The sequence below is a fragment of the Uloborus diversus genome, chromosome 7, assembly GCF_026930045.1.
Source record: "Uloborus diversus isolate 005 chromosome 7, Udiv.v.3.1, whole genome shotgun sequence".
Classification (NCBI taxonomy): Eukaryota; Metazoa; Arthropoda; class Arachnida; order Araneae; family Uloboridae; genus Uloborus; species Uloborus diversus.
The window spans coordinates 74,435,103-74,446,725 of NC_072737.1; the positions used below are offsets into that span (position 1 = coordinate 74,435,103).

At 33.0% G+C, this 11,623-nt stretch overlaps 1 protein-coding gene across 1 annotated transcript in view; it reads left to right on the forward strand.

Annotated features, from left to right (window-relative positions):
- LOC129226551 (VPS35 endosomal protein-sorting factor-like) overlaps positions 1-8,202 on the forward strand; it is a 54,117-nt gene extending 45,915 nt beyond the window's left edge. The window contains exons 22-25 of the mRNA XM_054861159.1: positions 3,224-3,389; positions 4,181-4,299; positions 6,774-6,920; positions 7,630-8,202. Of these exons, the coding sequence (XP_054717134.1) occupies positions 3,224-3,389; positions 4,181-4,299; positions 6,774-6,920; positions 7,630-7,725 (528 nt within the window). The 3' untranslated portion in view covers positions 7,726-8,202. The remainder of the gene's footprint in view (positions 1-3,223; positions 3,390-4,180; positions 4,300-6,773; positions 6,921-7,629) is intronic.
- The last annotated feature ends 3,421 nt before the right edge of the window (positions 8,203-11,623 follow it).

Below are 11,623 nucleotides of genomic sequence, written 5' to 3' on the forward strand. Positions count from 1 at the left end.
AGTCAAGGTGTTGTATTACTATTACATGCACATTCTTGTAATTTGGCAAGTGGGCAAGAAAATGGATTTTTTTTTTTTTGTTATAAAGCAAGTTCAATGTTAACAAAAGCAGATGATTGTTTCTTATGCAAAGTGAAGTAGACCAACCTATAATATGTACTTGCGAAGCAGTACCCAATAAGTGCGCAAGTATAAATTGTTTTTGATTCAGTTTGTCCAATTTTTATTTTGACATTCAGAAATTAATAGTTTAAAGTTTTATTGCAATATTCAAACTAATTGGACACATTCAAAGTTCCCTCAACATCCAAAAACTTATCACATATCAACTCATTTCTTTTGTTTACAGCATCATTGCAATGCAGGGTTTATAATATGAAATTTCTATTAGTACTCAGTACTCTATGTTATTTCTTCTCAGTATTTGATGTATTTTATGTTTTTATTATTATACTAACCATGTCTTTACATAAGAGTAAGAATAACCAACATAATAGTAAAATAAGCATCAGTGGAAAAAACTGAGTGAAACGTGTTTTTTGATGCATAAATCCTTTGCTCTTTGCTGACTGTTCTTGAGACATAAATTCTTTAAGTTTGATTTTGATAAGCAAGCAAAATCATTAAAAGTTGTGAATGAGAAATTTTAAGCATTCTGATAAGATACAAAGCATAGTTCATGACACTTATATATAAATTAAAGAAGTGTGTAAAGGAAAAGAAGGCTATTGATATACAGTAGACCCTCCGTGTAACCAATCACCTATGGTACCAACATCATATGGTCGTTGTAACGAAAGGTCGTTGTAACAAATTGAAAAAATAATTTTAAAAAATGAGCAAAGAAATGATCCAACAGTACATACATAGGGAACACTTCTAGTATTTATTTGTGCCAGTTGTGTATTTTTGAAAAAAAGTCTTTGATTGACGCCTGTTTTAAGTTCATTTGGGAATTTTTCATTATCACTGATTCCATATCCGTTAGATTTTGAAGGAAATCTTCAGAATTGTCCTTCAAAATATTAGCAAGGCATTGATTACATTGAAGTCTTCTTTTTCATTCACTTCTTCAAAAGCTTGGGGAATTTCTTCTCTGTCGTCAGAATTGCAGATTTCTTCATTTTTGGTAAAATGGGCAAAAAAATTGTTCCCATTCAAATTTTCTTTGCATCACTGTAAATTTTCGTCTACCGCAACATACTCATCAAAAGATATTTGATGATCCAGAAATTTGGCACTGAGGAGCTGGGTCATTTCATTAGTGTCTGGAGTGTCATCTACAGGAGCACCGGACAATAAGGGTTCCAGCAATGATTGGAATCCAGCTGATTGATTTCCCAACTCTTTCTGAAATTCTTTTGTCTTAAAGCCAGCATGATGAAAACAATGTGCTATTGTGTTTTGCGGAACATCATTCCATGCTGATTTGGCTAGATGCATAGCACCTAGGATATCAATGTCGTACGTCATCATGTTTTCCATAGTGGCAATCATTCTTCTGACTAACATTTTTCGTTAGTTGGATTTGTGAAGCAATGTATAACTCCCTGATCTAAGGGTTGAAGTATTGGGGGGACATTAGGAGGGAGAAATTCCAATTTTATGGCTTTTTTAATTGCCAATTGCGGGATGAGCAGCGCAGTTGCCAACAATCAGCAAAATCTTTTACTTGCAGCCATCTTCCGGTCAAGTTTTCGAATCCATTCTTCAAATAAGGCATTAGTCATCCATGCTTTGTTGTTTTTGTACGCAATCAGTAAAGTTTTCACACCCTTAAAGCATCTCAGATTTGCCGACTTTCCGATTAATAAAAGAGGCAACTTCTCAGTTCCCGTCATATTTGCCACAAGAAGAATGGTCAACCGCTGCTTTGAACGTTTTCCTCCATGCGCATTTTCTTTACCTTTAAATACCAGACTTTTATCAGGCAACAGCTTGTAGTAGAGAGCCGTTTCATCTGCATTAAATACGTCATCTGGCTAATATTTTCTAGCAGAGTTTTCAATTGTTCTTTCCTCCATCCATTGACTGTTGCAGTGTCGACTTCTACACTCGCACAGCATAGCTTTTTAAAAGATAGTCCGTGCCTTTCCTTGAATATCTTGAACCATTCATTTGAAGCTTTGAAATCTATTTCAACATCAATTTTTTCAGAAAAAATCCTAGCTTTTTCTTTTAAGGTATTTCTATGTATTGGAGTATTGCATGACCGCATAATTTTGAGCCATTCCTCTAAAGTTTTCTCTGAAAGCGGAAATTTTCCCTCTCTAAATTTTGAGACACCTGCATCATTCGCTGATAAAATTTTATCTCCGTTTTTGAGGATCGTGAATAACGTGCTATTTTGAATACCAAACTGTCTCACAATTTCAGCTTTTGGACATTTATTCTCATCAACACCAGCCAAAATTTTGCACTTAACATCTATAGAAATTTGATTTCGCTTAGCCATTTTAACGAGTGAACAGTGCAATATGAATTTCTCAAACTTAGAAAAGAGAGAAGAGTGACGTATGTCCCCCTCTGCAACCCCGCCACACTTCATGTTCACACTTCATTTCACACTTCATCTTTAAGCTAGACTGTGCTTTCTCGAATGATCATCATTTAAATGATTTCTGTGATTACACTATTCATTTGGTGTTTTGATTAGTTGTTTGTATTGTCATCTAGGGTAACTTTGAGCCACAATTTCTCTTTAAACTGCCTCACTCATATTTTAGTAGTTTATAACATGGAGGAGAACCTCCCAAACTGTTGTACAGTTATGAAAATTTAAGAAATAATTATTTAATCAATTTAAAATGAAAATTGGCCTGGTTCAAAGTTATTCTGCCATTTAGTGCAACTTTCAGCCACTTCAGAAATGAGATGCAAAGCAAATTATTGCAATTAAAAGGCATGAAAATAAAAGTTCTAAATGTGTACCCTTCTCCCCACACACACACTTTTTTTTTTTTTTTGCAATGCAACATCACAAGATTTCCATCATTTTTATATTTCACAGAATATTTCAAGGCAGGGAGAGCAACTTCAAAAAAAGTTTCCAAACTGTAACTTCCAAATTAAAGTATAATGCCATTTTTTTTACGTCAAATAAACTGAAAAATTTGAAATGACGCAAACTTAACCCGAGTGTCCCAAAGTTACCCTGAATTAACTGCACGAGTATCATCTATCTCATTCATTCTGAAGCACAATAAAATGTTATTCATTCTAGGATCATCCTGAACAGGAACCACTATATTTAATCCGTGGTCTCTTGAATGTCATTCAAGATTACACCTGGGAGCAGCATTCCGATTCTAAAGTGCTTATTTATTTGAATGTGCTTGATTTATTGTCGGCAATGAGTCAAGAAACATATGCATGGTCTATTGAGGGAGGTAAGATAAATCAATCAGTTTGAAAGAACATGTATTTTTGGTTTACAATATATTTTACTTTGTATATTTTTTTAAATTTTATTTTGTATATTCCTCTGTGTTGTTTTAAAAATTTTGTTAATATGCTCTATTGATTATATTACTGTTCCAGTGGAACAATGACGCAACGGCAAAATGTGTAATTTTACGGGGGTACCAAATATACAAAATCATTTTATTCATTACCTCATACAATGAAACATAGTTGAGTTACTGCTGTTGTGGCTATATGTTGAAAACCAAATCTGTCACTGTTCCTCCGAATGGGGTAACCACGTTTGGACCCAGTGACGACAATAACTAATTTTGAATTGATTTTGCAGTTAGGTCAATATTCCACAGCAATTTTGTAAAAATTTGAAATTTCTTTTAAATTTCTTAAAAACATTTTTTTCCTTTGTTAACTTGTTTTTAAAGTATGGTGGATTTACCCTAGTGATCTTTATTTTGTCTAACTCTGTTCAAGAGTTGCATTGTGAGTCTGTTCATCATTTTAAGGTTTTTTTAGGTTTCTTTTCTGCTTTTTTTATTATATTAAATTCTTATGTCACTTAGTTCTATTTAATTTTATATTCCTGGTGTTACTTTGCATACTACCTTTGAGACAATTAATTTTTTTTCCTGTAGATTTTTAAGGTTGCCATTTTTTAATTTGTTAAAATAATACTTTAGTAAGGTAAATATTATTCGAATAATATACGTTTGTATGTTGTGAAAAAGGGATTAATTTGTCTTTCCATCTATTATTTTAGTTGATTCAAATGATGCTTTATATGGTAGTGACCCCAAGTTTATTTCTGAAATCAACAAAATTTGTTCGACATTAATAGATGAGATCCTTGCTCATTTAAAGTACTTAGGTGATAAAAATGTAAGTATATTGTTCAGGTGCCTTGTGTAGTTTTCGTAAATTTTTGTTTACTTACTTTAATAATTAAATATAATGTGTGCTCTGTTATTTATGTTTATCAAGTAAAGTGATTCAGTTTCCTCCAAAATAATTGTGTTTGTTTCTAGGTTTTTAATATACTACAACTAACACAATCGAATCGAAGCTTTGTAAAAATATGAGTGCTTGTCCATTGGGCCTAGAATGTGGACAAGGGGAGAAGGGGCCAAAATGAAAGATTGAAATTGAATATTCTGAAAGTGCTTGTAAAAATGGGTTTAAGCATTGTCTTCCCCATGCTCTACTAATTTGCTTATGCATGACTTGCAAGCATGTTGTTCATCATGTGTGTATCATATGCCAAAATTCAATTGTCTTCTCAAAGAATTTTCTAATTTCCTCTCTGCTTTTGGCCAAACATTTGTAGATTAAGTTTGTTAAGTTTTTGCAATTCAGTGAAATATATGTAAGCAGTGGCGTCATGGGGGGGGGGCAATCCGGTCCGTGTGTCCAGTGGCGTAGCGAGAAAAAATCCTTAGGGGGGTTAATTTTTTCTGAAGTTTAAAGTACATATATATATATATATATATATATATATATATATATATTACTCTTTATCAATTAAACAACAAAGGACATTATAAACCAATCTCTTCTTTGAAAATACCTTGATCAATACTGCCGTCATAAGAAGGAAAGCACTGTCTCTAAGAGAAAAAAATGTTGCGCAAAACAGAAAGACATAAGCTTTTTACCATACCATGGCTACGCCACTGTGTGTGTCACCCATCTGGGGGATGACACCCAAAGTGGAATTGCAAGTTTCTGAAAAATATGAAGCTAAAGTGCTTTTAAAAGACTACAAATTTGAAAATTTTTTGGGAAGAAACCTCCCGGAACAAATCTCTATTCCATCCCACATCATGGATTGATTACTATACTCAGGATTAGGTTCATATTGTCAGTATTTAGACTGAAAATTGTATGAGTTTCGTGCTTACATAGAATAATGAAACCTCTTTTTTTTGCTTTTGTGTGTGTTTGGGGGGGGGGAGACACCACAAATTACCCCCTTGGGTGTCACTCTTGCTAGGTACGGCACTCATGTAAGAAAATAACTTTTGTGCTTGAGAAAGACAACAATTATGATTGGATTTGGTTTTTGTAGGACGTTGGCTGTTTGAATTATCTCGCTTTAATAAAGGGTTACGTTTGATGATTAGCTGATGTAAGGATTTTATGTGTTTGATGTTTACACTGTTATTAAATAAAGTTTTAAGGTTATATATAGTCTAGTAGAGTTAAAATAAGTAGTTTAATAAACTAAGTGGCAAATTAGTCATTTTTAGAAGTTGTTATGTTTTTAGAAAAAGTAAAAAGTGTTGTTTTTATTGGTTCTGAATGTATAAGAGAGTTTCTAAACATGGTCTTATTTACCTTAGAGATAAATGCTTAGCATGAACGACGTTTTCCTAAACATGATGCATGTGTAGTATTTTTCTCTATTTTTAATCAATCTCTCTCCCCCCTCCCAAGTTCTTTTTTTTTATCATGCTTTACTCACTGTGTACTCAAAAGCATTTTCACCATTGGTAAAAAAACAATCATGAAGGAGTTGTATGCCTTGTTCATTGTAACCATTATCCAAGTTAACTAAGGCTTAAGTGATAAAAATTTGATTACTGAAAGATTTTACTGTATTTTTCTCATTATGAGTTGAAAATTCTTAAATGCTTTTATAGAAGTACCGAATTAGTTCATGCATAAGTGTATTATGGGTCAATTAACAATTTATTTTTGTATTGCTAGATTCTGAAATTGTTATTGTCTCTAAACGTGAGGGAGAAAGAAGAAAATATTCATGTATTATTTTTTTTTCTGTTGCAAAAATTCCAGAATTAAATCAAAAAAGCATAAGCACTTAGCCATTAAATAATCTTTTAAAAAATAATATTTTGTTCACAAGTATTCATTCATCAGTGTTCTATATACTGAGACAAACTATTTCTTTCAAGGACATTTAAGTACCTTACATTTATTGCTAAGCAAATATTTTAATGATTATTATATAACAACTAGAAAGTCGCTTGTCAAGGTATGACGGGTGAAAACTGCTTCTACATTTGAACAAAGCCATTGCCTGTTTGGTGATATTTTGATAGCTGACATTGTAACCCTAACTCCGGTGGATTAACCCTAAACTTCAGTAGGTAGCGGTTATCGTTGATCATTTTTTCGTTTCTTCATTCCCCTGAAATGTACCAGCAAAATAGTTAAGTTACCGGATCGAGTTCAGCCTTGTCACGATAAAGTCTTTCCCTGCATGTTAAACATTACCAAAACATACTATCAAATAATCATGCTGTGGTGCGAGTTTCATTGTTGAAGACATGGGTTACTCGATAATTGGCTATTATATATAAGAAGTAATATATATATATTTAATTGTTTTTTAGAATTTTAAGAAGCAGTCACATTTAGCTCTTGAACTCTTTTGCCACATCATTGCTCATGGTGATTTATCAAGCAACTCTTTGTTTACTTTGGCCAATAATTTGTGGCTGTTAGCTCATCGTCATGGACACTGTGATAAGAAATATGCTGTAAGTAATACTAATGCTATTTTTTCCTTAATGTTTCTTTTTTTCTGCATAACATTTTTGTTTTGTATGCTTCTGAACTTGCAAGAATTTTTAATGATCCCTGATAACCTAATTGTTATTCACTTTAAAGACAGCAAATGTATTGTGTGATATTGTGATAGCATTGCAAGGAAAACAACATTATTTATCTAAACAACAACATTTTTAGTTGTTTAAAGTAAAATGAAAATTTTCTATACCAAGCTTCTATGCTCTTTCATTCAGTCAAAAATTGAGTAAAACCTTGTTTATCTTTTTCATATTTCGGAAATTTATGTTGAAGCTATAAAATAGCTGCATTATCAATCTCACTATTGAAGCTGAAACATAGGTTTTTTTTTGTTTATTTATTTATTTATTTTATTTATATTTTTTTCATTGTAACTATTATTTCTTTCTTTATTTATTATTACTTTTTCTGTTGTTGGAAAATATTTTGTTTAGTTATTATTTTCTCTAATCTACAAGGTTTTTTTTTTTTTTTTTTTTTTTTTTGTTAAAAAGTCAGTTTTTCCACCACAATTATTGTGCTGAGTTCAATTTGCGGCCTCAGAAAACCTCTACTGTTTATACTGCTTAGATTAACAATATCTCTTTCTGTTTTCTTTTTAAATATTGCTTTACAAAACAGATTTGGAATGCAAATTTTGATTTATGTTTTCCATTTTAGTTAAATTGCTTGAATTGTTTGAAAGTTAAATCTGCTCACCATGGTTCTCCGTACCAAGAACTTGCAAATAAATTACAGCTGCCTTCACAAGTTTAAAGAAAGCTACTTCAAACATTTTCAGTTTTTAATAATTTTTATTACTTTAGACTTGGAGATTTTGGCTTCTTAACCTTTTGGGGATAAGCTGCTTTTTGTATTTCAAATCCCATTTTCAATGAGTACTATTTTTGCAAAAATATTACACATTTTCCTAAGAAAATGCAATAATTCCCTTTGTTTTTTTATATAAGCATTTTGTTGCAATACAAATAAAATGACAAGAACAGAGGCCTAAATATTCCTACTAGATTCCACTTCACCGAAGCCAAATGCAAAAATGTGTAAAGTAGTAAATGTCTCATTTTAAAGTTATTAAATGTTTCCATTTGATTGTAATTTTAATTACTTCATTTCAATCATTGTTGTTATTGTTATACCATTTTGTACTTATGTAAAGGTATTCCAATTTTTGTTCTGGAGGACAAATTGATTTTTGTACATTGAAAATGTAAATGTTTCTATAACACAATCTTTCCAGAGAATAAAATATTATTTTCATGTTGTACTAGTTGGCTTTTAATTTTCGAAGTTGTCTCAATAAAAGTTATTATGAAATGAAATTAAATATGTTTTCAGAATACGTTGCTAATGAAAGACCTGCTAATGCGGCACATTGTAATTGTTACTAACAAAATTAAAAGCTCTAGAAGTTTGATTCTTCGCTTTTACATTTGCAGTACTGGCGTAGTAATTTATATTATGCAGAGCAATCAGATTTGATACACTGTTAAAATTTCAAGTTCATTAAAATCATGCTTTTTAAAACGAAAAGCATTAAAAATTCCTGTTGAAAACATTTTTAATCTATGTAGTTCTCACTCCAAGAAGCTCATGCATCATGTTGATGCAGCCTGAAATTATGTAGGAAATTCAGCCGATAAATCAGTAATTTCAGCTTTGTGGGTTACACCTAACTAGGGAAGCATGGAATAGTTGTGGGGGTGAGTGGGGGGCAGGCCGCAGTTATCAACACATCCATTTTTATATACCCAAACCAAGCCCTGTGGCACAACAGCCCATGAGGGCTAAAGCCTACTGTGCTCAACTCAGTTTTCTTGTCCCAGGGCTCTGGGGTGCAGTGCAAACGTTTCGGTTGGGTGGTCAGCCTAACAGGAACCCCCCAGTGTTCGGTTCCCAAGCACGCTTGGTACACATTTTATTGATCCACTGAACGGATGAAAGGCTGAGTCAACCATGCCTGACCAGGGGGTAGAACCCGGGTTCACAGCATAGAGCGCGAGGCGCTATCACTGGGCAACTGGGCTACCATTTTTTATATACAGGGTGTATCAGTACAGCGTTTACAGACTTTCAAGGCAAATAGAGAACACCTAGACGATGGAAAACCACACAGCAATGCATGGTCGGAAACGCTTTCCTGACATGATGGTGACGGCACAAAGCACAAGAAAGACAGTACAAATAATTGGAGAAAACATGTTTATTATTTTTAATACAGCAAAAATGCTGGTAAGTTTTTGTCTGGTGTACACGATAGATATTGTTACGTAAACCGAAGCATCAGATGACGGTGTATGCTCACATGCGATTTTGACATTCGATCTTCAATGCGCCGGAGAGGCATGTGAGGCATGCATTACGGCCCGGGGTTGTAATTTCAAACATCTGCTTTGATGACCATTGTTGGCTCCTTCATGCTCTTTTTTCTTAGTTTTTTGCTGTACTAAGGATAATAAACATGTTTTCTTACCTTATTCGTGTCTTGTATTTTTGGTGATTTGTTTCATCACTACCGCGCCAGGAAAGTGTTTCCGACCATGCATTGCTTTGTGGGTTCCCATAGTCTAGCTGTACTCTATCTGCCCTGAAAGTCTGTAAACGCTGCACTGATACATCCTGTATTTACACACACCAAAAAAGGTGTCACAAAATACAAGTCAAAAAAACGTCATCACTATGACATTTGGGTTTGAGAACCCACACTAAAAGAACTTTGACATCTTTTCAGCAAAGTAACGGTTTGAAAAAATTAGTGCTCAATAGAAAGCTTTTCTATTGCAATAATATTTCAGTAGCGTTGAATTTGAAACATCTATTTTTCTGTAACTTTCTATGAGTTGTTAAAGTATGGTAGAATCTCAAAAATCCGGGGGGATTTTCGCTGAGGTCACCTCGGATTACGGGAAGTTCAGGTTTGGGTTACTTTCAGTGATGTGTGTCTTTAAAGCTATTGTAAAAATTGCTAACATGTCACAAGTTATTTTCACCATTCAGTAGTGGATTTTGTTTTGGTAAAATTTGTTGACTGGATAATACACAAGTAACTTAAACTTGTTTTGTCACTAACCTCCTGGTATCGGAAGCTTAGATGTGACATCTTTGATGTGGAACAATTGTAATATTGTAAAAACTAAAGCTCTCTCTTTTGTACTATTGCAGGGTTCGTACGCTCCGGGAATTCCGGGAAAACCGGGAATTGTCAGGGAAAATGACACTGTCAAAAATGTCAGGGAAAAGTCAGGGAGTTTTTAAATTTTGTCCTCCAAAAATTTTTTTTCCATTTTTTCCCCCAAGGAATTAAGTACCATGGGATCTAATCTTCGTTTTTATTGTGATTTCACGAAAAAAGTTGTAAATTTTTATCTAAACCGACGCTTAAAAACTGCAATCGAAAAATGAACTTTTTTTTCACAACGAAAAATGCGCCAAAAGAGCGAAGATTTTCTTACACGGAGTTAGTGAGGGGAACGCATTTCTTTCTACTGCCTAAAGTTTTAGATGGGTTGCCACAACATTCTGTTCGTTTCAGGGTTCGTACTCTCCGGCAAAACCTGTAATTATCAGGGAAAATGACGTAGTCAAAAATGTCAAGGAATTTTCCAAATGTGTCCCCAAAATTTTTTTTTTCCCAATTTTTTTCCCAGGAAATTTTGTTTTATGAGATCTAATCTTCATTTTTATCGATGTATTTAAAAAAAAATTGTAACAATTTTAAAGCAATGAAAAAAGTGGCGACCCAAAAAATCTTCAGAAGCCGCCATTTTTGGCTCTCAGTAGTTCCCAAGAAAAAAAAAATCAGGTGAACAGGAATTATGCACAAACTCAACGGTTGAGAAGACAATTTACTGCTTCGGAAGCACAACCTGTAGATGGGAGGGTCGATCGGGGAAAATCGTTTTTTTTTTCTTCCTTGATCGGAAAATCATTTCAGCTACGTGTGAAACGTAGTCGCCATCTTTGGTCTTTCACAAGATGGAAGTAGATACGATCCTAAAATGGCTGAGTTTCTAAAACAAAGCAAAATTGGATGTTTTCTTTAATTGAAAACTGATGAAAATAACAGAAAATGGTCTGCAAATTGTTTTTCTATTATTATTATTTAAAATAATTTTCTTGAGAAATGAAAAATTTTGTTCTTAAAACTTATTCTTTTCCTCACTGCCTCGGACGCAAATTTGATAAAAATTTTTCAATGAATTGTAGTTTCATGAAGATTTATTATTTTTTAATTGTCTTCATGCGACAAATTAAAAAAGTTATTTCTTATTTTTGGGCATAGCCGCCATATTTGGTCATTCCCAAGATGGAAGTACACAAGACTTTTTTAGTGCCTAAGTTCCCGAAAACGGCATTGGATGTTAATTGCAATGCTAACTATTGAAAACAACACAAATTGTGCCTTTTTTTCCGGATAATTTGTAATTATTTTCTGGAAAAATGCAAAATTTAATCTTCATAACATTTTTTTGTTTAAATTGATTTAGACTCTTATGTGCTAAATACTGACTATTTTGCTTTTATTGTAGTTTTTTAAGAATTATTAATTATTTATTACTACTTTTATTACTACAAATCCAAAAATCAACTTATTATTTTAAATTTTTTACTTTGTCGCCACATTTGATCGTTTGCACAATGGAAGTAGACTTAAACT